We start from the raw sequence: 25,352 nt of genomic DNA, 5'->3' as shown, positions 1-25,352 counted from the left end.
GGCAGGATGGGATAAGGAATGTCTGCTTGGTGAAATTCGCAGAAATTCTGGCTCTTGCGCTGTCGTCAGCATCGGACAAAAAGAGATATCGAGGAGATTGGCCAAAAGTAAGGGAGATGGAAGTGCAAATAAAAAGGAGGGACGAAATATTTGCGCAAAACTCGTGGCGGAGCAATAATATTCCCTGCATTGTGTGGATTTTGGGAAGGTGGCGCACAAAAAAAGGGGGAGACACGAAAGTGGAATAACACGGAGAAGATTCACCTCCTCTTGTTATTCCTCGACTTCTTCGGCGCAATGATGATGGCACAGCGATGCCTTGTGTGCATTTTTGCACACATAAAAAACACGTGTGTTGCCCTAAAACTAGTGATTACCACAGATTGTCCGTATATTTATTGAATAACAAGCTGCGTTGTTAGCACCCTAATGGCGTAGGGGGCCGGAGTTGTGCCACTTGGACAAGATGCTCTTCGTCGTCCCTCAGCATTTATTTACCAATTTTCGCCCATTCCCCGCTTGTTCGACAATATTGCCATGAGCCGGGCAAAATGTTCAGCCACCCATTGGCTCATCTTCACGAAATCCAATCTGCGTGGCGTGATGATAAAAGTTCCATCGTGCCAAAGAGGCGCACAAGTGGCCGGAAAGAGGAGCAAGAGCACTTCCAGGAAGTCAGAGAGAAGGCAACTAATTGGTCTTTGATTAATTACTTGGACTTTTAATCCTTCACACAAGAGAGGTCAAAACATTTGCTTCTTGACACTGAACTGTGGCCATCTTTTACACTGGCGAGCATGCATAATCAAGAGAACATTTGGCCAAATTAAGAAACATCCTCTCTGAGAGAAAATGATCCGCCATGGCGAGAAGGCGAGACAAAGATCTCAAAAATCGTCACGGTTTCTCACAATGAGCGCCGAGTGTTAATCAATTTCTACACAGGCATAAAATTTCCCTCCTTTTCCCAGCCATCCAGAGGCCATCGAGATCCCCAGGTTCACCTTCTCTAGAGAGTGGAAAATCTTGTAGGAATTGTAGGAGAAGTCATTTGAACGGCAACGCCGTGTTTGCCAGTTGGAAATAAATTAGTTTGAGGATGACTCTCGACATTGGACACTACAATACAAATTATCATTGTTGCAGAAATGCTCGTGTTTCCTTTTGACCATCTTTGGTCTACAAGCTAGAAATCTATTGGCAGAGTCTTCTCGAAATGTGTTCAATAACTTGTTGTATGATTACTCATGCTATAGAGGGAAAAAGCGTAGTAACTTTTGCACAAAATGCAAAACTATAAAATTTTACATCATTTAGAGGAAATAATTTAATGATTTTCACGATTGTCACTTTTGAAATTTATACAAGAAATGATTTTATCTTGAATTTTGGTCACACTTCTACATTGTAATCTGAAAAAGTTATCTCATGTCTTCTGAACGCAAATAATCCTGAGAAATGCGTGTTAAGTCTTGAAAAACAGATCTTTGTTTGAGCTCACGCACTCTTCGTAAATTCTATGCTCTATAGATTAGAGATAAAAACTAAAACAAGATCCAGATGAACGCGCTTAAGTGAGGTGACAAAATTGTTTAAATTAAGCGCGGAATTACGGGGTTTTTGCGCGAAAAACATGTACCTGGTGCGCATGTTCTGTGAAGTGTTAATGGCAATTTGCACTCTTCAGTCCCTCTGTGTCGAGTCAATTGGAAACTTCACCGCCTAGAATAGGAGATCTCGGCCAGATCTCATCAGTCTTTTCGTCATACGGCACAGGCGGAGTGTGGAAAAAATGGTGAAAATTGCCGTCTTGTATGCAAATGCTTATTCATTTTTAAGTGTTCGATAGGATCTAATTGTTTTATTATTTTTCCAGTCTCTCGCTGATGATCTCAAAACCGCGAAACACCGAAAAACAGGCCAATTATTTAGTCAGCGCGATAAGATTCACCATAATTAATATTTGCATATTCACAATTTATATTTCGGCACGACCGGTGCGGCGCAAGAGCACGAATGTGGTGAAATTATAATGCCATCAGATAATTATTGGGTAGATGATGAGGGGGTGGTTGGGCGGTGGGACGCTCTTCTGGCAGAAGAATATGAATATAAATCAAACAAGAGGCAAATTTGTGGGTGCGGATCACATATAATAATTCTTGTAGTCAAGTGAGTGTGCTAAAAGCATTTAAAAGCGACTCGCAAGGGATGCGCCATGGCGCACTTAAATACACACACACACACGTCGTAATTATTTTAATTAGGGCTTTCCAACCACCCGAAAAGCCTCAAATGTGGACTCCTCCGGCCGTGGGGGCGGCGCCACCACCCCGCCAGCCGCTGCGCCCCTTTGCAAGTCTCTGGCGCACAAGGGGGCAGTTAGCGACAAAAGAACCCTTGTTGGGTTTGAATTTATGGCCAGCATCATAATTTCGCCAGTCCCTTGTTTAGCATCATTATGATTTTAACACAATAAAGTGAGCACCGCAAGTAAATGCTTCATCCGAAGCCTCCATCTGGGAACATGCTTAATGGATTATTACGCTGTGACTCCGCTTTTGTGGCGATAATTCAAAATTATACAAATTATATTCTCTCCAGTGATCATCTGGCACCTCGTCACTCCACGTGAAAGAGAATGGAGGGAATTTTCAATTAAAACTCCTTATTCAGGCACGTTCCGAAATGCCAACAGACAGTAATTAATTAGGCCACAAAGCAGCCCCCAGAATCGATACACGGCCGAGAGGATACAAAAAGGTGCTCAATTTGAAATTATATCGTCTCCCTTCGGCCCATTTACTTGTCATATTCTTTTGTGGAGAAGCTTTGGGGCTCCAATTCACGATTTTCTGACTCTAATTTGACTTTGGCCTCTTCGTTTCGCCAGATATTTTGCGCCACACGCAAAGACTCGCTCTCAATTGCTCTATTTCGTTTGAAGAATCCATACAAAAATATCCACAATTTTATAACAATACTATTTCAGCCCACAAATATTGATGTAAAGCAGTTCTGTATGAGGTAAACGCACGCCAAAAATTTACATATAGAGCCAACGCGGGGGTTTCGAACTGAGCGCTTTTCTTGTGATTTCAATTAAAATATCTCAATTGACTCTTCACCTCAATTTCGCATCACTTCTCCGCGAGTTTATCAATCAAAAATCAATTTAATAGCTTTGTCAGTTAATTAAAATATAAATTCGCCTCTTCGGATTGGCTTGAGATGTTGAAAAAAAGGAGGCAACTCTCTTCACTTGATTTTCTCCTTTTTCTCTCACAGTGATTCTGCATAAATTATGAGATGAAGATTCCCAGATTCCTCAACCTGTTTGTCTTCCAAATAATTCAATTCCATCCTAAAATCTCAATCAATTTGAAATGAAGTCTGAGTGGTTGTTTTTGCTCATCGCCCAACAGCGCATTTCGGTGTCCATTGGACTCTTGTGATGCTTCTTGTGTAGCTCGGCATTTGGAGTTTTAATTTCATGTTTGGGAAATAAATTTAATGTGATCTTCTACTCTCCGATTCGTTGAAGCTCCGCCGTGGCTGAACGGGAGGGAGGATGAACTTCTTCATTTTTATTAGTTGTTCCCTCTTTTGGCCATCTTCTCTTCAGCTTCATTATGTATTTTTGCTTTTCGGTGTCCAACTGCGGTATAGAATAATTTTGTCCGCCAAAGATCAAGAAGAGGGGCCGCGGTGCGAGGGGAGTTAAAACGAAAAATGTGATTAAGACAGAGAAGAAATCTCAAGAGGAGTACATTAAGGAGAAAAAGCAATTCGATAGGCTTGAGAAGCATAAACACACCGTGATTCAGCTCAGAAAATGTGAGGAACTTTCAAGAAGAATTTGACAATTCCAATAGAAGTCAAGATGTTTATGTTAACAGTTTATTAGGGTTCAAAAGAGGTTTTTTTCCGTGAGAGTGTTACTCTAAGGTGAAAGAAATAATTCGCAATTGCTTGTTTTGCGTCTCTGTGAGGAAAAATCTGTTGATTGTTTCTCAAATTACGGCCAACTAATGATCTACTAAGAAAATATGAATTTTGTCCTGAAAAATCTTCGCTTATATACAATTACTTTGCTTTTATTTTAAAATTCTTTACATGCTATGTTAATAGATCCACACAAGGTCTTCACGTCTTTCTAACCAAGTCTATTATTTGAATTGAAACTGCTCATTTTCAATATCAGTGCCTTCCCGATTGAGAATCACGGGCAAAAGAAGAAGATATTGAGACGCCGACACTCTCTCTGGCCTCCCAATGGTTATTCGAGGTGGAAGACGGCCGGTGGAAAAAAAGCTTAAAAAATGAGCATTAACAACCCATGAATATTACCATCGAATGAGAATGAGAGAAAATGTTAAAAATCTAATGGTTTTTTTTTCTTCTCGGCTCTTCTCCGCATCCGAACGCTTATATAGTGTTCAAGTTTTTAATAATATTATATTGCGAAGCTCATAAAATAAAGCCAAAGGTAGAAATGTTTCTTCTCCTTTTAAATGGTGTACCATCAATCAGATAAAAAAGCGCTCCACAGGCTCTATCATTTTGTAATGTTTCTCTCTTCTGCCTGGCCTCTTTGTGTCCCTCCCTCCGCCATCCCAACCGCCGGCCTGGTCCTCTGCCGCCCGGCCGGGCATCCACAGAATCGTCAACAAAATAATTTCTAAGCTTGTCTGCCCTTTTTTGCCTCCGCGCGCCGATCTCCGATGTGTGTCCTTTTTTTGTGCCTCCACCGAGTGCACCTTCCCTCCAATTGGCTCTCACGGGCATTCTGTTGAAAATGATGATGACATACAACATACTGAAGATGATTTGAAAACATTCGATCCAACAAATTTCTCTCCTTCAATCTCCGATCACCTTGTTCTCCCTCTGTCTTCATGTCGATGCCGAGAAGGTGCGGACCTGAAAAAAATCCCAAAGTATTTTGTTGTGTTTTGTTGGATCTCAAGACCTGAATTTATCTATTTTGTCTCCCAGTCGCGATAGGAGACTTCGGCTATTAAACACAATATTTGTTGACGCTATAAAATTCACCTCTTTAGATGGCGATAGAGGCACTTTTTATTGAAATTCCACAGTTTTAACTTGAAAATCCAATAAATGCGCGAGACTTCCCTTTTCCTCCTGGATGGCCATCAGGGATTGAGGAACATAGAAGCGGCGGAAAAAAGTCAACAAATGACCGTAATGGAGTCGCATTCGCGCGCACTCTTTTCGCTCTGCTCACCCGCCATTTTACTCACCGACTCCCGGGGGTTCGTCATTCGACACGGATTTATACTCATGAATATCGAACAGATCCAAATTGCTGAGCAGTAAAACTTAATGACGAAATTAGGGCTCCATTAGCATACTGTTATTAAGTAGCTCCGCTTTGCACACAAACAATTATATTGCTGGTGATAAAATGATCTTCTCTAGACTAGAGAGAAAGTCAAATGTGGGCTAGAGTTTTAGAAAATAATTTCGGCGCCGTTGAAAGGCAATATTTGCCTTCGGAACAGCAGTGTGACATTGGCGATTACCCTACAATCAGCACAAAAACGCCATGATCTACACCGGAAACTTCCGTATTGGCAAGGGTTTAGTGTGGGCGTTGAGATTCAACCCCTTTAGCTGAGTCTTGCAATCATATTCACTTATGCAAATTGAGGCTAAATATGCGGTAATTTCAAATTAATATTACTCATGAACCTAAAATCTGTGCTCAGAACTCCTTTATTTCGTTATCTACATTATTTAAATTCCTTTTTCTCTGCAAACATCTATATTGTATAAAGAAAATCTTTAGATGACAATTATTAAATTATTTGAAGCAAAGTTTAAATGAAGAAGTTTGAATAGAATTTTTAGAGCTCTGCATTTCATATAAAACATACATAAAGGACTTTCTTTTCAACTCAAATTAATCATATTCAATACTTTTTGATCTGTTTTCCACAAAATGCGTCTTTGAACTCATAAAAATCTATTGCAGAAGAAGAATTTACAATTAAAAAATACGACAATGAGCTATTTTTGTAAACAAATGCATTCAATTTTTACTGAAAAAGATATACGAATTCAAATCTCTAATTTACGTTACCTCCAAAATATTTATTTACATGACATTAACTTTTATATAAGGTCTATAGGCATTTAATATGATATGTAATTGACTTGCTAATACATACAATCTAAGCCCAGAATTGATATTAACGCAATCTTAATGCAGTTACATGGTGTTCGTTAAGCAAAATTTAGATACAACACATCATTTTTATCTAAAAAATTCATTTCACAATAAAATTTCCCACATCATTTGCATCTTCCGATCTTCTTCATCAATTCACCAAGCGTTTTTGCAATTAATGGTGTAATTATTGATAATTATAAAGTACTTTTGCGTGTGCTTTTTCTAACCCCTCATCAAAAGCACAATGTGAAAAAGTTCGTCGCTTTCGTTATTTAAGCGATATTTCCCTCTTTTTTCCATGTCTCAGAAATTGCCGACGACTGAGCATTAGATTTTGTGAGACCATCCAAGATGATGACGATGAAAAAAGCGACAAATTTATTCACGCATGAAAAATATCAAAATTACTTTTGTGAAGAAATAATTAATGGATTCAACATGAAAGTGCACGCACATTAGAACCGACGGCAAATTACACCGAAAATATTTTTTCTTCCCTTTTATTTGTCACTTCATTCAATTACGTCTTTGTGCCTCGAACTTTTTTCCTTCCTCGCCTCTTTTTTCCGCCTTTGAATATAATTTCTATGGTTCTTGTGTGGATTAAATTACAGACGCAATGAAAATGTACGCTCACACCTCAATGAGGATTACATAAAGAGTCGCCACACGGCACAAAAGGCGCCGTTTTCTGATAGTGTCGAGGAAGAAAGAAGTGATTATGAATGAATTTGTCAAGTGAGAAATTGTGCAAAAAGTATATGTAAACGATTTGATGAAATTTATCTGCGTGAGATTGGCAAAAAATGGTCAGTTGTGCAAGAATCGTGCAATTTTAGACAAGACTAATTTATCTGTTTACTACCTGGTGAATTATTTATTTTGTCAGCGCGTATGATATTTCAAAATAATCGCGTTTATCTCTCAATTGGTGGCATTTTCGTATAGATTTATCTTCTCATCGGCCTTTCAAATGAATTAATCTTTGCTATAATTATTGCGTCTTAATCAATGGCCAATATGAAGACTTGCTGGTTGTGCTCATTTTTTAAGTGGAAGCTCAAGACAACTTAAAAATTTAAGAATTACCACGAATCCTATTGATTAAATGCACAATGATTGAGCGGAAAAAAATCCCACAAAAAGCCTTCAATTTCCTCCACAATCAATTAATTTCTTATTTACTCTGAAGTGAAGCCAAGTCTCTTCCTCCATCAATTTCAATTGAAAGTGAAATGGAAAATTCTTACCATTCATTCAATGTTTGTGGTGAAAACCAGAAAATGGTGGTAAATTTTTCTCAACACTCCATTGCTTCGTCGACATTTTTCATCCATCGATTACATTCTCCACAATTGAGCGCTTGATTGCTGATAAAAATCTCTCTCTTGACAAGCATTAATTTCATTTCATTAGCATGACTGTATTATGTTTCTGACTTGCCTTTAATTTCTTCATTTCCATCATCATCATCGTACAATTCAGGAAAAAGACAATCGCGCGATGGATCGACAGAGATCATGCGAAAACGATCATTTCTTCAAATGCTCGACAGTCAAAAGTAATTGGATGATGATTGGGATGCAATGGAGAGGCGAAATATGTGCCGAAGGAGGGAAGAAAAGTCGTGAAAATTGCGTTCTTGGCCGCTCTTTCAATTAAATTCTCACCGAAGCGACGCCATTTGAAATCAAAAGCTCATCAGGCGCGCGAGAAAGAGAGCACATGATGCGGAGAAGAGAGAACAAGCAACACTGATTACTTTATCATGGAAAACAATTCGCTGCTCGAGCTCGTAAGTGTCTGGCTTAACACAATTACAGTAATGTCAATTGTTTTCTTAACTACACGCTCCTTCTTTTTCTCCTTTGCTCCTCTCTCTCTCTCACTCTGACTCGCTTTGCCAGTGCTTTCTGCCCTCTTTTCGTCACGCTACCTTTCTTGTTCACACACGAGCGCGGCTTCCACAAGGCAGAGTGAAACGGAAGGACGCGCTTGTTGGCCGAGAGAGAGACAATATCGCCCCAAGGAATCATGCCACAGATTGGAGTGAAAAGGAGAGGTGAAAAAAACTGGCCGCAAGGCATAAGAAATAAACTATAAACATGATACTAAACATTGATTGAAAAGCCCATTGCAAACAGATATTAAAATGTTATGCGAAGCATTGTTTTGCACTGGAAATTGCGCAATTTTCCTCCCTTTCAGCGCATTTCTTTGCCTCATTTTATTGAGACGATTGAGACTGTTTTTCTCCTTTTCTCATGATCGCTAAACGGAAAGTTTATGTGGAAACTCTACAAATGTTTGGAGGGAATTAGAAACATATCAACTGGTTGCTAGGAAATTTAAGAGACTCTTAAATCGAATCAGTGGCGTAGAAAATGTAAATCGTTTGTAATGTTTGATGCGTTGCTGAGCTTTTGCTTTCTGCCCAATCACAACTAAGTCGTTGGATGTGAGAAAATCATATCATTTAATATGGAACGCAGTGAAATTACAGAAGAAACAAATCATTACCATCAATTGTCTCCAACGTCCATCGGCGTGACTTTCGTGTTGCTCCCGGTCGGGCCAGATCCGGCGTCATTGAAGAGGTACTCATCCTGATACTCCTTCAGAATCCGACTGGAGCGACTCTCGTCCAGGAAGAGTGTGTACACCTTCTTCACGTCCTCGATGGTCACCTCAGTGGCTCTTCGACGCCTCGCAAGGAGGTTGGCCGTCGTGATGAGCTGAATGGCGTACCGAAGACTGGTTTCAGTGGCGATTCTCGTGAGCACGGTGAGTCCGTCGGTGCTCATCTGGCAATCCTCCTCTTCGCAGCGAATCTTCAGGATCTCCTTGAACTCTTTTTCCGAGTACGGAACCGTGCGAATGATAATCATGCGGTCGAGCAGATCGATGGGAATGCCATGAGGACTCTTGTAATCAGTGCCGCGAATCCTCGTGATGCCACGATTCGTAGCCATGATCACCACGGGCGCCATGTCGCTTTCCAGAGCGCGGTTGAGGTACGAGAAACACTCCACGTCCAGCATGTGCGCCTCATCGATGAACAGCACGCCAGGATTTATCTCTGCCTTGCCCTCTTCGCGCCACTCGGCCACCTTGTTGTTGATCTGGTCGCGCACTTCCTGCTTGATTTCGCCAGTGTCGCCGGAGAAGAGTGCCAGAAAGCCGTGAGTGCGACTATTGATCACGTCGATCTCATGAAGAGTCACTGTGTGCACAACTTCCTTCCTCTTCTGCAGCTCTCCTTCCGGGCACTGCACGAAGCGCGTCTGAATGCCCGTGGCGTCGTAATCGCGCGCCCGCGTGAAGCTCCTGCCCAGCTTGTTCACCTTCCCAGACGCCTTGTCGATAGTGATAATGTCGCCGGCTTGAATCTTGGCATTCATGAAACACTCGATGATCTTATTACCCAGGTCGTAGTTCGTCTCCATCTCCGTTGTCTTTAGCGTCACTTTGCCCACTTTTTGGCCAGTGCCAGATGTCGGACGATCAATTTGAATCTCCACAACTTCACCCTCAATTATCTCCGTTTCCTCCTTGATTCTCACGCCGATACTCTTGCGCAGTGCCTGACTCAGCGCCTCGGTTTTACTCATCTCCAGCGAGTAGATCTCAGATCCAGACATGGACGTGAAAGGCGTCTCCAGTCCCAGAGCCTTGAAAACAGAGACTAAATTCACCAATCTGCTTCTTTGCTGAGCGAAAATCTCACTCACCTGAGCCATTCCCACGGCTATAGCGGTTTTGCCAGTACTCGGCTCACCGGCTATGAGGATACACCGGCCAGCAATCTTCCCCTCGCGCACCATTTGAACGATAATTCCAGCCGCTTTCCGAGCATCTTTCTGGCCCACCATTCCTTGAGAGATACTCCTCGCCTCCAGCACATCATCCAGCCCCAGGCCTCGGATATGCGAATGCGCACCAATTCTCTCGATTCTGGTGATTTCACGCACCTCCAGCTTATCTCCGTCAGCCATCCGGAAAGGGTTTTCTGCCTAACAATACAGAAACGTTTGGTCAATACAGCATTCTAGGTTAGGTTCTCTTATCACTGCGGTAACGCTTTAAGTACCTTGCTATTTGGAAAAATTTCTGTACAAAAGCTTCCACTGGTTCTTTCCTTTGTGATTTCCACTGAATTCAGCCAATGAATCACGGTATTTCTTGGATATTCACGCTTTTCCGCCGATAAACAAACTCACCGCGTTCCTGACAGCCTCCACTGAGTTTCAGCCTCTCGCCACCAGGCGGCCAAACAACCCACACACCGAATATAGTATTGCCTCACGCGAGGCGCCTTCGTGTGAGCTTTTGCCCTCCCACCCAAATCATCCGACTCCCGTTTGGCATACTTTGTGGCGCAAGGACACTCCGAAGAGGGGTTGTTTTATTTATTTTTACTCTCTTTCGTCGAGGAAAACTCGCACGATGAAAAGTGTGTTGGCCCAAGAGAGAGCCATAGTTGTTATCAGTGGACTTTGTGCATAAAATTCACCCAAAGGTGGGCCGATTGGCAGGACTTTCGCGGCAATAGTGCGTGATAAAAGCTCCATCGTGTCTGTGGAAGCTCCAAAGGATAACATTCCCGAACGAAAAAAGGCGTCACGATAAATCGGAGAGTTATTGATTTTTGTTGAGTCGCAATTGTGAGATTTCTCTCAATATTATCAGTGTCTTTCGTACGTGAGCACAAGAGGCGAAGACGGAACTTCTGGCGGGTGTTTCGCCACTGGCGTGGAGCGCCCCGTTTCTTTCCGGACGCGGTGACTCTCTTACAGGTGCTTTCCTTTGTACTCCCCTTTTTTCGCTGGGTGGGGAAATTGAGAGACCTGTATTTCGCAATTTTCACTGGAAATTAAGAAGAAGATGTTTGTTTTTTTTAAATGATCCTAAAAAATACAAAGCTAATGCGAAGGGAGACTTAAGAAAGCTTTTCGGCAATTAAATTCCCAGAAAAAGTGATGAAAACGGATAAAGCTGCTCTGAAAAGAGCTTCCAGTTGATTTATGGAGAAGCGTGATAACAAATATGTGTGTTCTGCACACGATAGAACAAAGATAATAAAGTTAGAAGAGAAGATAGAGTGAAGGGAAACTTTTAAATAATAGAGAAGTTTAGTGAAGTTTTTGACTTTTCAAATAATATTCTCTCTTTCGGACTGTACAGGAAAAATTTGCATTTAAAATTGCAGAAATGTGTTGAAACATACACCGCAATTGAGTAGAGTTCTTTTTCATCGTTAAGACAGATTCTAACTCTTATTTTGCGGAATATTTAATGAAATTTTTGAGAAATCCTTGAATACTGATGATTTTATAAACGATTTTCCAAAGGAACATCAAGTTCTTTTTGGCCAATCCCAGGAACAACTTTATTCGGAATATTTCCCACAATAAAATTAACACAAACTTTGAAAAGTTCATTGTAAACTTTACAAAGTTCGCATCCACAACTTGAAAAGTACTTAATACCTAACAATAAGTAGGTCGAGAATAATATCATAAAGAGTTTTGTATTTAAGACTCGTCGATACCGTGCAACAGAAATTTTTCTTCTTGAGAACCTTTGAGTTTAAACCGTTTAACTCTTAACTTTAATCCCCTTCACAAGACTTCTTCTGATCTCAGCACTGCTGATTCCCGAATACAAACACTTCATATATACTGGATGTCTACTCAACTCCTTCTTTCAACGGCGACCTTTAACGCATTTCTTGTATTTGCAGGTGCGTGAACAGGTGCGGAAATGCACGCTGTGGGAATCCATTCGGCGCTGGCCGTCAAACGGCAGCGCAAGAGGCGCGATGACCAGAAGAAGAGGACTCGGGAGCGACGATACAGCCTCCAGAGCGCCGACAGCCTGGACACAAATGCATCCTCGACGCGGCGCCGGCACAGATACGGACTCCGGAAGCGCAACACGGAGAGTTCGCTGCTTGACCAGCAAGTGGTCTCCAGCATCGGCATGCTGCACATCGGCGTGGTGTTTGTCGTGTTCGGCATCTTCCTCCTGGGCGCCGGAATACTGCCCGACGACATGTCGTCGTTCAATTTGTTCGGTGAGAGGAAATATTTCGAAATTTCACCTCCTTGCGCAACTTTAAAGCCTCTCTCCAATGCTATGCAATTAGCACACGACTCTTTGTCACTATCTGATGCAGAGACGCCCCCTTGCGCGCAATTAGAGAGGAAATTGAATTGCGTTTATACATTTTCATTTCAAATTTTCCCCAGTCACTCAACATAGCGCTGCTTCTGGCCGCTTAATGAGCATTTTTGCTACAAGTTTTATGTATACAAAAGTCTTCTATTTTCTACTACACTTTCCATGCAAAGAGCTTTTCCCTCGTTGCGTCCATTTTTAGAATTGTTTCCATTCAAGCAGACGAAAAAGGGTAGTGATAGAGACATTTTTTACAGACACAAATTTCATTGATTTGTCGCGTGGAAATTATTTGCAATTTGCGGAGTGTTTGGGACAAAGGGGCGAATTAAAGGGCGTTGATTTATTCTTTTGAGTCAGAAAAATGCTTCTACGAGAAATATGAGATCTTTTCGGGTGATTTGGCATGAATTCAAAATGTTGCTTTTGATATGAAAAGAACATGGAAAATTCCTTCGGGGCGCATTTACAAAATTCAGCCAAATATGATAAAACTCGAATTTCTCATTTGAGCCAGTAAAAAGCGATTTTATTACAATTTTCGCATTTGATAACCGCCTTCGTTTATTGATTATTAAATTTTCACGCATGATGAAATGTTACGAGGCTTCATGAAATCCCAAATGATTATTCATATGAATGTTGTTGCTCAAAAATTGATTTATACAATTTAATCTCTGCAAAAATCCGCCCAGAATTCTTAACAAAGCAAAGCCCAATAATACAAATCATATTGACGACAAATTCCGCGCATATTATCACGTAGAAAAATGTAGAGCACAGAAATTGCTCAAGAAATCACTCTGCATTTCAAATTCATTCGATGCATTTAATTAAATGTGCTGCTCTCGGGATGAAAGATGATTTTAAGTGAATTGACGAGCTGGAAAGGGTGTCACTTGGCGGCATAACTGAATGTATAACGAGAGGGTGATTTTGAGAGCGCTCCAGAGAGGATTATTGAGGAATTACTCGGGCATTAGCGATGCATAAAAGCTCATGGAAATTATCTGGAGGGTGAAAATCAGCTGAAGTTGGTATCAATAAAAAGCTCTAATTGACGCGAACGCTGGGAGGAAAACAAAGACCGCGAAGAGCGAAAAAGGGCTGCTGACTAAGCTTTCTCACGGCCTGAAGGAAAAGTCATAAATACATATTGCAAAATGATTTACTATAATTATATCAAATGTTTCCTGCACTGGAAAGCTTTTTTCGATTATTTTGGAATACAACAGCCCACAATGATTCGCGTAGCATGAAATTTAATGTCCAATTTCTCTCTAATATGGGCTACTAAAGAATAAGTAGCCTCGTTTCCGCGGTTTTTCCGCGAACAGACGGGAAATGTTGAAGTTTTAAGAGAGTTCAGGGTTTTAATGTTATTATATGTCATTCAGCGTAAATCGATATATTAAGCTGTCGTAAATGTTAAATGCTTGAGAATCTCAGACTTGGAAAAATCCCACATTTGGTGATCTTAACCTTTCGCCCACTAAATTATTCCCTAATTAATATTTAGTAGCTCTATTTTCGAAATTGCTTCCACAATCACGACGTGATTTGCCGCAACGCTTTCAATTTGCAGCCTGGGAAACGTGGTGGAATGAATTGGTGTGCACCGGAGCGTTCGCCATTGGGCTGGGAATCTTCCTTATCATCCTCAACTCCTTCATAAGCAAGCGCGAAGAGTCCGAACTAGAGGACTATGTGCAGCGCCAGCTCACTCGATCCCGATCCGGACACCGGCTCGAGCGGGACGTCGAGACGGGCGGCCTGGCGACGCGTCAGCACCACAAGAATCGCCTGCAGAAGGATCTGCTCCAATCGCCAGCAACGGAATCCTCCATCGAGCCCCTCTCCTCAACAAACACGCACGATGGTGAGTCTTGCCACCCCCAAAGTGGATCCACAGTCTCGCTTAAATTCGGGGGTCATTTGTATGCTGAGCATTTGCTGTGTAATTAACTGGTTCAATCGCACAAATTGAATGACTTGGAGAACTTCTTGTCAGCTCTGACTCTATTCACAAATGATCACGGACTGAGTGAATATTTTCTGTCCTTGTTTTCCCAAGAAATATATTCAAGCCATAAGACACGTGAATATTAAGCTTCTGGGGAGCAAATTAAATTACAAATTTATGCGCAATGTCCATTAACTGATAAAAATGGGATGTTTCACGAATTATAACACATTTTCGGGGCTTCTAAGCAATACACGTTACGTGAGAAGAGTTTTTAAATAAATGCAAGCCACGCCCACTGTGATTCGCCGCCTACTATGTTATCCGTGTCGTGAATCTTCTGAGAAACACCCCGGTTTTTGATATAACGCGGGATTTCGTGGTCACTGAAAAATCTGGATGATTGCCAACCCGAAGAAATAGCAATTAACCATATTTTGCTCTACTTCTAATGAGGAAATTGTGCTGATTAAGTGAAAAAAACGATGTAATGCGACTCTATACTGTCGCATACTTTCATTTGTCACAGAGTCCATTATTTCATCCTATTGAAATAGTCAAAGTCATAAAACTTGGCAGCTTCTTGCACGACCACTATTTATGTCATTTTTCTCTTAAAAAGCTGAGCTTGTCTTTCTTCTCAGAGCTTTCCAGATCATGTTTCTATACAGAACAGTGTCCAAATTTCTCACTTATATATTTGAATATATTTAAATTGTTTTTTTTTCACAAAGAAATCTTATTCCATAATTCATTCATCATTTCGTTCATTCTGTCGAAACATTTTCAACATCAGCTGCAAATGGGAATGTTTTATTCAGAACCCTGTTTTTTTTTCTTTATTAATTTCCTGAGGGAGAATAATTACGGCTTTAGTTGGAAAATAAAGTCAATTCTCGACAAATTCCGCACAAACTTGCCCCTGAGCAATAGAGAGAAAACGAGGTGTGCATTTTTCACAGCTTCAGCCCTCATAAAACTTTAGCCTTTATACGCTTTTCTCCGTAATTAATTTTCATCCAGACTTTTCCCACCGCTCGAAAAGCGTTATGAAGCGTTTTTTATTTGCTGTAAAAGAATATTGTTAACAAACTTATCACGCATTTCTCGGCGATTAGACGGAGCGCGCGACAGTGGGTGGAGTTGGAGCCTAAGAAGCACTCTCGCTTGTAATGTGATATGCACGAGATAGAAATCTCAACAATCATCTCATTGAGGATTTTCTCATGAGCCCCATTTTCTCCTCTCGCTCTCTTTGCAGGACCACTCGGCGGGGATATTCTGCTCGAGCAAATACTCGAAGAGGACAATCGATACGACGAGAGAAGTGGCGAGATTGTTTCATCCCTTTCCAGTGACAAGAAGTTCTTGCTTGGGAATGGACACACCAATTCTGTGACTATCACCAACATTTAAGAGACTTGTGCATTTTATTTCTACGCTCCCTTTTCTCCTTTTTTTATACCATCCATCCAACATTGCATCGCATGGATAATCTTCACATTCGCCAATGATATTGTCAGATAAAGAAAAATCCACATTGATATTCTAGAGAGATTTAAGATAACAAAAAAATGAATGTACGAGAGGAACACGTGAAAGATTTTTTTCCTCGAATATTGACTCGAAATATTCGTGTTGTACTTGAAAGATGAATGATTTCTATTGAAACAAAATCAAATGACATTAAATTATACCGAGTAAAGATTAATTCTTATATTACTTTAATATAGTAAAAAGATTAAATATCGATAAGCTGCTAAAAATATAAAAAAAAAATACATCTTAGATAGGCTCAATCAGTTTCAAAGAAAATACGCTCTCTTGTCCTTTTTCAACACATTTCCTCGTAACGACATTTGATAAGGACAGAAATTGTGACTTTTTTAGCATAATGACAAGTGGACAAGATATGAAGGATGATCAACAAAAATATTCGAATATAGGCAAATTAAAATGCATCTTATTAAGAGTAAGACATGATAAAAAAAAAACTTTAATCTCTTCTTATTGCACAAAATAAATTATTGAATTTTCTTATACAAAGAAACAACAAAAAAAGCTCTTTACGACATTTTAAATACAAATTATACGTGAAAAATTGCTTTGCATCTTTTTATTTATCTCTGTTTGTGTATATACAAAAGAACAACGATTTTTTGGCGCATACCGAGAAAAACCCACTCATAAATGCCACTATTTACCCGCAAAACCGACTCTGTGATTGAGTTTTTTGCCCATCGACACGGAGTCGTGATGGCAGTTTGGAGAATAATAATAAAAAAAAAATATCTCTCTCACCCTCCAATCACGTCAATCGAGGCTCCAGTGACATAAGAACTTTTATCGGATGCCAGGAACGCAATAACTTCGGCGATTTCTGCAAAAAAGAGGCACAGAAAGTCAACATTAGATTAAAGAACGCTATTTCGCGAATTTTTACGTAAAACTTTCGAAGCTTTAATATTCACTTTAAAAACTATGTGCAAACTCGCTGTTGCTTTCTATAAGAAACATTACGCATTTCATTCCGTCCAATTCTATTTACTTTCATCGTCCTTTGAAATTTTCCCCAAAAAAATATGTCCACACGTTTTCTCGGCATACAAACAAAATCAATTGCCGAACAAGTGGAAGTAAGTTATTTATTGAGTAAAGTTTCACAAGAATGTTTTCTCTTCTCTCTGTGATCCACCTTTCGTGCACGGAGAAGACATGATTAAAGGCTATCTATTGATTTAGGGAATGTCTTCTTGATTAAACCAATGATAAAATTCTCATTGATAAGCTAAATTTAGGGACAAAAAAACGTACTTATTAAGGATTCAAAATTTTAATTAATTACGCTTTTCACTTTGAAATTGAATAAACACACCAGAATGAAATTGAAAAAGCATTGAAATATAATTGGAAATCACTTGAATGATTTCCTCTCATAATTACGCATGTCAAAAATATTCCACAGCCCTCAAATTTCCGCTCAAAACACCCCCACAAAGAGCATGAGAGATCCACACACGAATGGAGGTCAAAAGCCATAAATAACTATATAAATGTTGACTTTTACGAGTGGCAAATACAAGAGCATACCTTATATATACACTGTCATTGCATAAAAAAAAACCAAAATTGAAATGTTTGAGAAGCATTTCGTGAGATAAACAATCAAATGTGAGACCAGAAAAAGGTCACGTTTTATTGGACATTTTCTTCACACACGAAGGAAATCTCGTGATTTTTCCTGTGCTATAGCATTAAAAGGACATCTCCAAAGTGTGTTTTATATATTGTGTCTCAATGAATGGACCGACAGAGAAAGAGGATATCCATTAAATAATGTCAAAGAATGAGAAATAAAAATTAGCAAAACATCGCAAGGATTTTTCTTTACTTCATCTCCGCAAGAAGGTCAAGTTACTTTTTGCATACTAATTCCACTGCTTTTACGTGGAATTTTGAGGTAGAAATATTCCTCAGTCAGAATCAATTAATGCCAATGAGCAGTTTAATGGAATACCCAATGAGCCGTGAATAATTGAGACGGACTTGTGTTCTGCGAGGATGCGGATGAGAATTAACGTGAATGGGTGATTGATATGAGAACACAATCCGCCAACGCAAGTTACAACTTCTGGATATCTTTAAGTAACATTCAAGGCACAACAAACATCGGAAGATACTCAAGGGAATTCCTAAACTCATCACGAAAACACCTGCTAATTCATTCATAAGCATCCTAACTCATCATCTTAATTTAGAAACATCATCATATGTTTAATCAAACGCCGAAAATGAACCCTAAAACACTCTCATTCGAGCCTTAACGTACTTAAAGTACAACTTTCAATTTCTAAGAGATAATAAGTTACACATTAAATTGGCAATTGGCAATAATAAAAGTAGATAAAGTTCTGCGATAAGAACATAAAAACAAGCCTCACCTTCAGGCTCTCCGAATCTCTTCAGCGCCGTCTGCTGGATGATCATATTCTTGACCTTGTCCGGAACAGTGCCCGTCATCGGGGTGTTGATGAATCCCGGCAGGATGGCGTTGACACGGATGTTGAATCTGCCGAACTCCTTCGCTGCCACTCTTGTCATCGCCTCGACGCCCGCCTTGCTGGCCGAGTAGTTGGCCTGACCAAGGTTTCCGGATTTGGCCACAACGCTAGACAGATTGATGATGGATCCGCCGGTGTTCTGCTCCACCATTGACTTGGCGAAGGTCTGCATGACGGTGAAGGAGCCCTTCAGATTCACATTGATCACCGCATCGAAGTCCTCCTCGGGCATCTTCAGGATGAAGCTGTCTTTGGTGATGCCGGCAGAGTTCACCACCACTGACGGGGGCTTCTTGTACTTCTCCAGGCAGAAGGCCAGCGCCTGCCGGACGCTCGACGATGAGTCCACCTCTACCTTTACGGAAGAGTGCTCCGGATTGTCCAGAAGCTTCACAGTCTCCTCAGCAGTGGCCAGATTCCGATCCGCTGCAATGACAGTCGCTCCGTCACGTGCCAGGATGCGGCATGTCGCCCTGCCGATACCAGAACCGGCACCTGCACACTTGTTGAACGTTACTAGACACTTCCCAAGGCAGGGAACAAATAGGTACAGCCTCACCTGTTACAAAAGCCAATTTACCCGCCAGTGTCATCGTGACTCCTTCTCCTCAGGGAAGCGAGAAGGTCAACAGAAATTATGTAATGCCTTTTGGAGTTCAGAGATAAACAAGAACTGTGCGAAACCGTGAATCTTCCGGCAGCACAGCGCGCGACTAGTATAATTCTGTTATACACCTTCGCTGCCCCATAGCATTATATCTGAACTATAGAACTATACAGGACAAGCTTATCAATTCGTATCACAGAAATATGTGGAATTCATAGAGTGGCATAGAGTGTTTTATAGAAAATGCTATCAGAATTCATCTATTCGCCTTCCTCTGATCATTGGTATAAGCAGAATTAAAATGCACTCAGTTCAGCCTAACATTCAATTACTTTTCCTTAGGATTCGCCTCAGACTTGTCTATGGAAGCCAATTAGCGTATGTTCGCTGGGGCACTGTCCCACGATGAAAAAACGACCCATTTTGGGACACGCAACACCATCTTCAATCGGCCACCTTCGCGCAACATCGTGAGCCGAAGGCAGGCCCGTGGGTGCCGAGACGACCCGCGGGCACTCACCACCACATCGTGAGAGGCTGACAGCTGTCACTGTCAGTGAGTTTTTTGTGTGCGATAAAAAGAACGACGAAGGCTGCCCAAAATTGATTTGCTATTTTCTCGAGATATTTTCACGGCGAAATCTTCTCGCGAGAGTACCAGCGCCTCAGCTGTTGTGTCCTAAAGTGTTGGTGGAGTGTCGTTGTTTGGGTTTTTGGTGCGGAAAAGTTGGGATTTGTGCTTTTTCGTGCCATCCGCGAGAGAGCGAGAGCGAAAGAGAGAGAGAGTCTTTTTGTGATAGCGCAAAGATGGTGTAAATATAAAAATTTTTCTCTTCTCCTGCCAACACACATCAATCGCCCGTTTTCCCGATCATCTCTGGCCAGTGCTTGGCTGGGTGTTTGTGTGTCTGGGCAGTCGGGAAGTGGTCTCTCGGTGAGGGAGAGAGACAGCGCGAGAGTGGGGAGGTGGGGGCCAGTGAGAAGATACCAGGAGAGGCGAAAAAACGACGAGACGACCAGAGAAAATATGCAGAGTCGCGAGTGTGTGTGAGGGGCCGGGGAGGCGAGAGAGCGCGAGAAAAACTCGATAGGAAAAGTGTTTTTGTCACCCACGGACATGATCAAATCATGCTGAAGATGGCAGACACAGCAACTGGTCCCACTGCGAAGCAACAGAAGCAGCACGGGGTGGCCAAGGTGCTCCCGGACGCGGTCAAGGCGGACGTGCTTCCACGTCGCAACGATGCCAAGGCGGCCTCGATGGAGGCGCGCCACAGCAGCAGCCCCAATGTGCCCGTGAGCCGGAAGCCCAAAGCGTCATCCTTCCAGATCACCTCCGTCACGGTGGGCACGCGCCCCAATGCTGACAATGGCGAGGACAGCGCCGACGACCTGGACGAGTCCCACAGCCACACGGATGACAACAGCCGCGTGACTGATCACGGGAACGAGACGCCCAGCTTCTCCGAGGACACCAGCTTCTCCAAGGAGGACGTCTTCTACTCATCCAACGCGCTGGGCACCGCTCCCGTCATTCCCACCAGCTCCCAATACGGCCTGGCCATTGTCTCCCCGGAGCTCAATGGCACGGCTGCCCTCACGGATGTGCACGTGAGCCTCTCGGACACGGGCATCAACATCGTGGGCAATGCCAAGCAACAGGGAGATGTCGAGAGCAAAGAAGCCCAGCAACGCAACGAGCGCTTCAAGGTAAGAATGATTTCTTACAGAACAGCTGCTTTATGGAGAATCAACCCATGAGTGCAAAGTTAGATATGAATTTATTTTCTCATCTGATTTCAGGGGTCTTTGATCGGGCTGCTAAATTAGCACCTAAATTAACTTTCTCATGACAATATCAAATCATCGCTGCACATGGAAATAGTAGTGAACTGCTTTCACAACACACACCCTTCACTTTAATACCATAAAAGCACTTTTTCGTGACACACACGTTACAAATCTCTGGTCATAACTTACAATCAGTAATTTTGAGGGTCTCTATGTTGCTAAAATTGAATTCCTGTGTAACAGTTCCGCCTTCTCTAAAACCCCGCCCACTTCAATGAATCATTTCTATTCTATTTCCTACATTTTGCCGTAGTTTCTCGCATTACACTTTTGAAAGTAAAACTACTGAAAAATCCTTTTCTACCAGCTGGGCATTCCGTGGTTAATATAATCGAATATAAATTCAAGCCTAACTTTAAAGGATCAGTACTGGAGGCAACACCACTTGATGAGTTCTAATCCGGGAATGATTTGTTTTAGGTGGTGAAAATCGAGAGCACAGAGCCCTTCAAGCGTGGTCGCTGGATGTGCATGGATTATCTGGATCACACGACTCTCCAGCAGGCCACTGCGTCCTCAGATGGCGCAATTGAGGGCATAAACGACTCCGCGGCAAAGGTGAATAACATTCTTCCCGGACAGACGGCACCGGCGGTCTTCTACAACTCCACAGTGGCCACTGTGGTGACAACGGGCGTGCTTCCAGAGGTGGCTGTCTTGCCGGCAATCGCAACCACCGCTGCCACCGTGTACACGGCACAGAGCATGCCGTCGCACCAGATCCAGGAGGCCATTGCGACGGCCGCCAAGCGCCCGCCCAAGATGTCTGCACGTCATCACACGCCAGGACAGACACAGCCGGTCCAGACCTTCACGCAGAGCGGACGGCGACACACCACGAGTCAGGAGTACACCCAGGGCGCCACGCTGCCGGTGCATCTGCTCAACTTCCGTGACTCGGTCGGCCTGGAGGCCAGTCTGGCTAACTTGAAGAGCACGCAGCCCGCGGAACAGCATCACACGGCACCCCAGGTGCGCCGCAGCGACTCCGTCGCCGCCCAGACTGGCCCGGAGGCGCCCTCTAGTCAGCACCACCCCGTTGCCGAGGTGGACAGGGTGAAGGAAGTGATCATGGTGGCAGAGGGCCCGCCAGTGGTGTGCGAAAGGGTGGCCCCCGAGGTGGCGGACAGCAATTGCGTCTCGACGTCGAGTGGCGTCAATTCGCCCACTGTGAGTGTTGTGTCGCAACCTGAAATGACCCCCGATGCGACCGTGGCGGAGGTGGATGTGTCACCTGAGCCGCAGCAGCAGCATTTAAGTGGAGCCACACCGGCAAATCCCGATGAGAATCCCCCGAATGACGACAGCGAAAAGTGAGTTCTTTTTGTGTTGTTGCATTGTGGGAAGAATTTGTCATCCTATCCTTTCGTTGCGAGAGTGATGGAATAATTGTTTGACTCGTTTGAATGTATTCTCTAGTGAGAGAGTGTCTGTCGGCAATATCGATTTAAAGTTTCTCGACGTATCTTCATAGTTTATGGCGCCAATTCGCATTAATTGTGGTATTTTCAAAGACAATTTCTACAGTCGAAAAACAGCCAAATGCGTACTGAGGTGGGGAATTAAGTGATCTGGTCTCGGGATTGAAACTTAGAAAACTTCCCACTCAGAGAGGATTTGTTCAATTAGCATCAATTTATTGTGGCACAAATATCAGTGACATTCGCAATAAGACCAATTATTGCGTGGGCTCTCCTTGTAGTATGAATTGAAAACAAGCCCGCGATGTGCGGACGCGTTTGGGGAAATCACCAATGCAGGAATGTGCTGCTCTTCATACGAGAGAACAGTCTGTGTGTGTTTAGCAAAAATTATGCCGCACTTCCTCGGCGTTTCGAATGATGACGTGAATGCGGCCTTCAGACGGGGCCCGTGCGATTCAAAGGGGGAGAAATTATGAGAGACACTTCTTTTTTTAAAAGCAACAACATCCTATACAAACATCGTCTATCGATTATACAATGCAAAAGTGGCGTAAGAAGAGTTTGCGAGGCAGTTTCAGACGAAATCTCAACCAATTCACTGAATTACGCCATCGAAATGATAGAAGAAGATGTCAATTTGCCAATGACAGTTGATTTGTTCTTTTTGATGTTGCAACAATGTCTCCCAAGCAATTAGAATTGATTGCTTTCCACTTTGTTTAAGCTCTATTTCGCCCTTGAATTCACACCAAGTCACACACATTCGCAGCGGGACAATGAAGATTCCTCAAGTTTGAGGGTTTGAGGCATAAGTTTTTGATGTATGCATTGGCTGAAGACTCTTGGACACTCTCTGTTGCATTGGTGCTATGGCGAAGGGGCCATTGAGCTACATTTTGTGTTTTCTCAATGGGAATGAGTAGTTGTGGAGTATTATCAGCAGTGAGGCGGAAAATGAGTTGAATTCAGAGGAAATCTACAGCGTGATTCAATGATAGATACACAAATATTTAATGACGTTTCAACTATTTGATCTTGCATTGCAATTGTAATCTTACAAATGGTGTTGCTCAAGTTAAGATTTCCTAGGAATTTCGCAATGGGTTTGACAGCGGAGTCACTGCAGAAGTTCTTTAACAAATAACAAGGGAATTTTGCCTGAAGATTCCTCACAGAAAGCAATCAAAATTACTTGAACCAATGTGCAGATATTTGCATTTAAATTTACTGCAATGAACCGGCTTGGGTGGCTTTCTTCACTATTTATGCACAGGATTGTCTTTAATCGAGTGTTTGAATGTTTCTCCACGAATTTAGGTACATTTATCATTGCACAGCAGCTGTTTTTAGATGTTTATTTCATTAACCTTTGGGAATTGCAAATGATCTGGAAGATCCTTTTGTTCATTAACGAAGTTTAGAACTCCAGATGCTTCTGTTTTCGATCTAGTATAAATAATCACAAACTTTATTGTCAAAGTGAAATGTTCAAAATTATTGAAGCACTCAAATTTTATTTATATTGAAAGCTTGAAATGCCTGACATCATGCTAAATCTATCTCATAATCTCAATTCCCAGTAAATATCTTACAACTTTAATCATTCTGTTGAGAGCGTTCTGGTGGAGATTTCTCTTTTTGACTGTAAATTAATTTGTGCGAGCCAATTAGAATGATCATCTAATTATGGAAAATCAATTCAACGCTAATTCTATTTCCTCAATGCGAGAGCTTCTCGGAATTCTTTACTGTTTCTTGACAGATGACGCATAAATTTGCATACTGAAAGGCCTTTTGAGGTATTTTTCCTCTACGTGATTTTTGCATGGTACAAACGGTGGATCTAAAAAAAAGAAGGTACACTTCGAACGATGAATTAAAGAGAGTGCAGAGGACGCAGGAAAATGCGCATGTGTCGCTTTTCCTAGGCGTTTTCCCTCTGTCTCACTCTGGCCTGCCATACACAGTGTGTTAGGGACAGTCAGTGAGAGTGAGAAGGTGGAAATGATATCGAAATTGTGCGAGGGAGAGGACTTTTTTTCCCCACTGACAATTTGGCGTATATGGATTTAACGCGGAAAGGGAAAAAGAAGATAGCGAATGTGAGAGTTGAATGAAAGAGGTGAGAATGGTGGATCGATTGAGGCAAGAAATGGCATCTCTTCACACCATTCACGAGTCCTTGTGCGGATTTTGTCCACTTGCATCGCTTCAGCTTGTCTAAAAAAGTGCCTTAGATGTTTTGGGGGCGATATTATCCGTGCGAGAAGGAAAGTGAGTGATTTTTCATGGGTGGAATTGTGGGCTTCGCTGGGTGATTTGTCTGGCCGCATTTTCCAGGGATTTCCTGGGAAATGGGCGCCTTTGCGGAGCGAGCCCAGATTTTTGGGGTTGCTTTTCCCTGTGACTAATTTGTCTGGCTTGTGTCTCTTTGCAGTGCGTCAGGAACGAGTGCTGTGGCTATAGACAACAAAATTGAGCAAGCAATGGTGAGTTTTGTCGCTGGAATATTGATAATGGGCGCTTATCTAAAAAGTGTGTGTGTCTGGTGAAATTGCAGGATCTGGTCAAGTCGCACTTGATGTTTGCTGTGCGAGAGGAGGTGGAGGTGCTGAAGGAGAAGATAGCCGAACTGATGGATCGAATAAACCAATTGGAGGTGGAGAATACAATACTTAAGGCGAATGCAACGCAAGAGACCCTTTCGCAATTGTCAGCGACAATGGCTTCTGGGAAGGTTCAGTCGTCAACTGCGGGAAATGGATCAGTTTCATAGGCGCACGAGAGGGTAGAATCCCACAATCTCACATATTTTAATGCTAATCACGAGCCGATGACGCCTTGTTTCAAAACATTAAGATAGATAAGGCACAGAAGAGTCTTTGGTATTGTAATTTTTTTTATTTGAGAAAGACATCCCCTAAATGTGGACAGACCAACGTTATAAAGCGGGGAAAATCTATTTAACGTGTAAACTCAAGAGTTGAAGGAGAATATCAATGTTTGCCTTTGGCTATTTTATAAAATATCTGATCATATATTTTCTGTTTTGCTTTGGCGAAAAGGAGAT

At 42.1% G+C, this 25,352-nt stretch overlaps 5 protein-coding genes across 6 annotated transcripts in view; 3 read left to right on the top strand and 2 right to left on the bottom strand.

Annotated features, from left to right (window-relative positions):
* Positions 1–7,725, top strand: part of LOC132260538 (bromodomain adjacent to zinc finger domain protein 2B) — a 59,035-nt gene extending 51,310 nt beyond the window's left edge. Inside the window, exon 16 of the mRNA XM_059758723.1 lies at positions 7,682–7,725. The gene's annotated coding sequence lies outside the window, so the exon portion shown is untranslated. The remainder of the gene's footprint in view (positions 1–7,681) is intronic.
* LOC132260542 (ruvB-like helicase 2) lies at positions 4,776–10,433 on the bottom strand. 2 transcript variants are annotated; one of them, XM_059758736.1, is made up of 4 exons: positions 10,287–10,433; positions 9,928–10,209; positions 8,717–9,867; positions 4,776–4,923 (listed from the first exon to the last, which is right to left on the bottom strand). In XM_059758736.1, exons 2-3 carry the CDS (start codon positions 10,189–10,191, stop codon positions 8,719–8,721), a joined length of 1,413 nt encoding a protein of 470 aa, XP_059614719.1. In that variant the 5' UTR covers positions 10,192–10,209; positions 10,287–10,433; the 3' UTR covers positions 4,776–4,923; positions 8,717–8,718. The 2 variants fall into 2 exon arrangements, with proteins under 2 accessions (XP_059614719.1, XP_059614720.1); XM_059758737.1 differs by lacking the exon at positions 4,776–4,923 and having other exon boundaries at positions 8,656–9,867.
* A 121-nt stretch (positions 10,434–10,554) lies between these two features.
* Positions 10,555–15,769, top strand: LOC132260176 (uncharacterized). Its single transcript, XM_059758138.1, has 4 exons — positions 10,555–10,992; positions 11,940–12,272; positions 13,962–14,255; positions 15,601–15,769. The coding sequence occupies exons 2-4, from the start codon at positions 11,960–11,962 to the stop codon at positions 15,753–15,755; spliced, it is 762 nt and encodes a 253-aa protein (XP_059614121.1). The 5' UTR covers positions 10,555–10,992; positions 11,940–11,959; the 3' UTR covers positions 15,756–15,769.
* Positions 15,770–16,622: 853 nt separating this feature from the next.
* On the bottom strand, positions 16,623–19,114 carry LOC132260177 (estradiol 17-beta-dehydrogenase 8). The gene is made up of 3 exons (XM_059758139.1): positions 18,960–19,114; positions 18,281–18,895; positions 16,623–16,719 (listed from the first exon to the last, which is right to left on the bottom strand). Exons 1-3 carry the CDS (start codon positions 18,991–18,993, stop codon positions 16,637–16,639), a joined length of 732 nt encoding a protein of 243 aa, XP_059614122.1. The 5' UTR covers positions 18,994–19,114; the 3' UTR covers positions 16,623–16,636.
* Positions 19,115–19,837: 723 nt separating this feature from the next.
* LOC132259014 (protein bunched, class 2/F/G isoform) lies at positions 19,838–25,072 on the top strand. The gene is made up of 4 exons (XM_059756546.1): positions 19,838–20,717; positions 21,279–22,171; positions 24,720–24,771; positions 24,843–25,072. The coding sequence occupies exons 1-4, from the start codon at positions 20,136–20,138 to the stop codon at positions 25,056–25,058; spliced, it is 1,743 nt and encodes a 580-aa protein (XP_059612529.1). The 5' UTR covers positions 19,838–20,135; the 3' UTR covers positions 25,059–25,072.
* The last annotated feature ends 280 nt before the right edge of the window (positions 25,073–25,352 follow it).

This window comes from Phlebotomus argentipes, unplaced genomic scaffold (genome assembly GCF_947086385.1).
Source record: "Phlebotomus argentipes unplaced genomic scaffold, Phlebotomus argentipes genome assembly scaffold_18, whole genome shotgun sequence".
NCBI lineage: Eukaryota > Metazoa > Arthropoda > Insecta > Diptera > Psychodidae > Phlebotomus > Phlebotomus argentipes.
Note: the sequence above shows the minus strand (reverse complement) of the source record. Positions and strands in the feature narration are given on the sequence as shown.

Bases quoted from the DNA above. Each gene is read 5' to 3' on its own strand.
- LOC132260542 (XM_059758736.1), bottom strand. From the start codon at position 10,191: ATGGCTGACGGAGATAAGCTGGAGGTGCGTGAAATCACCAGAATCGAG. The intron at 9,868-9,927 runs GTGAGTGAGATT...TCTGTTTTCAAG, and splicing joins TAGCCGTGGGAATGGCTCAG to GCTCTGGGACTGGAGACGCC.
- LOC132260176 (XM_059758138.1), top strand. From the start codon at position 11,960: ATGCACGCTGTGGGAATCCATTCGGCGCTGGCCGTCAAACGGCAGCGC. The intron at 12,273-13,961 runs GTGAGAGGAAAT...TTCAATTTGCAG, and splicing joins GTCGTCGTTCAATTTGTTCG to CCTGGGAAACGTGGTGGAAT. The intron at 14,256-15,600 runs GTGAGTCTTGCC...CTCTCTTTGCAG, and splicing joins CTCAACAAACACGCACGATG to GACCACTCGGCGGGGATATT.
- LOC132260177 (XM_059758139.1), bottom strand. From the start codon at position 18,993: ATGACACTGGCGGGTAAATTGGCTTTTGTAACAG. The intron at 18,896-18,959 runs GTGAGGCTGTAC...ACAAGTGTGCAG, and splicing joins TAAATTGGCTTTTGTAACAG to GTGCCGGTTCTGGTATCGGC. The intron at 16,720-18,280 runs GTGAGGCTTGTT...TCTTTTTTGCAG, and splicing joins GAGATTCGGAGAGCCTGAAG to AAATCGCCGAAGTTATTGCG.
- LOC132259014 (XM_059756546.1), top strand. From the start codon at position 20,136: ATGCTGAAGATGGCAGACACAGCAACTGGTCCCACTGCGAAGCAACAG. The intron at 22,172-24,719 runs GTGAGTTCTTTT...GTCTCTTTGCAG, and splicing joins CCGAATGACGACAGCGAAAA to TGCGTCAGGAACGAGTGCTG. The intron at 24,772-24,842 runs GTGAGTTTTGTC...GTGAAATTGCAG, and splicing joins ACAAAATTGAGCAAGCAATG to GATCTGGTCAAGTCGCACTT.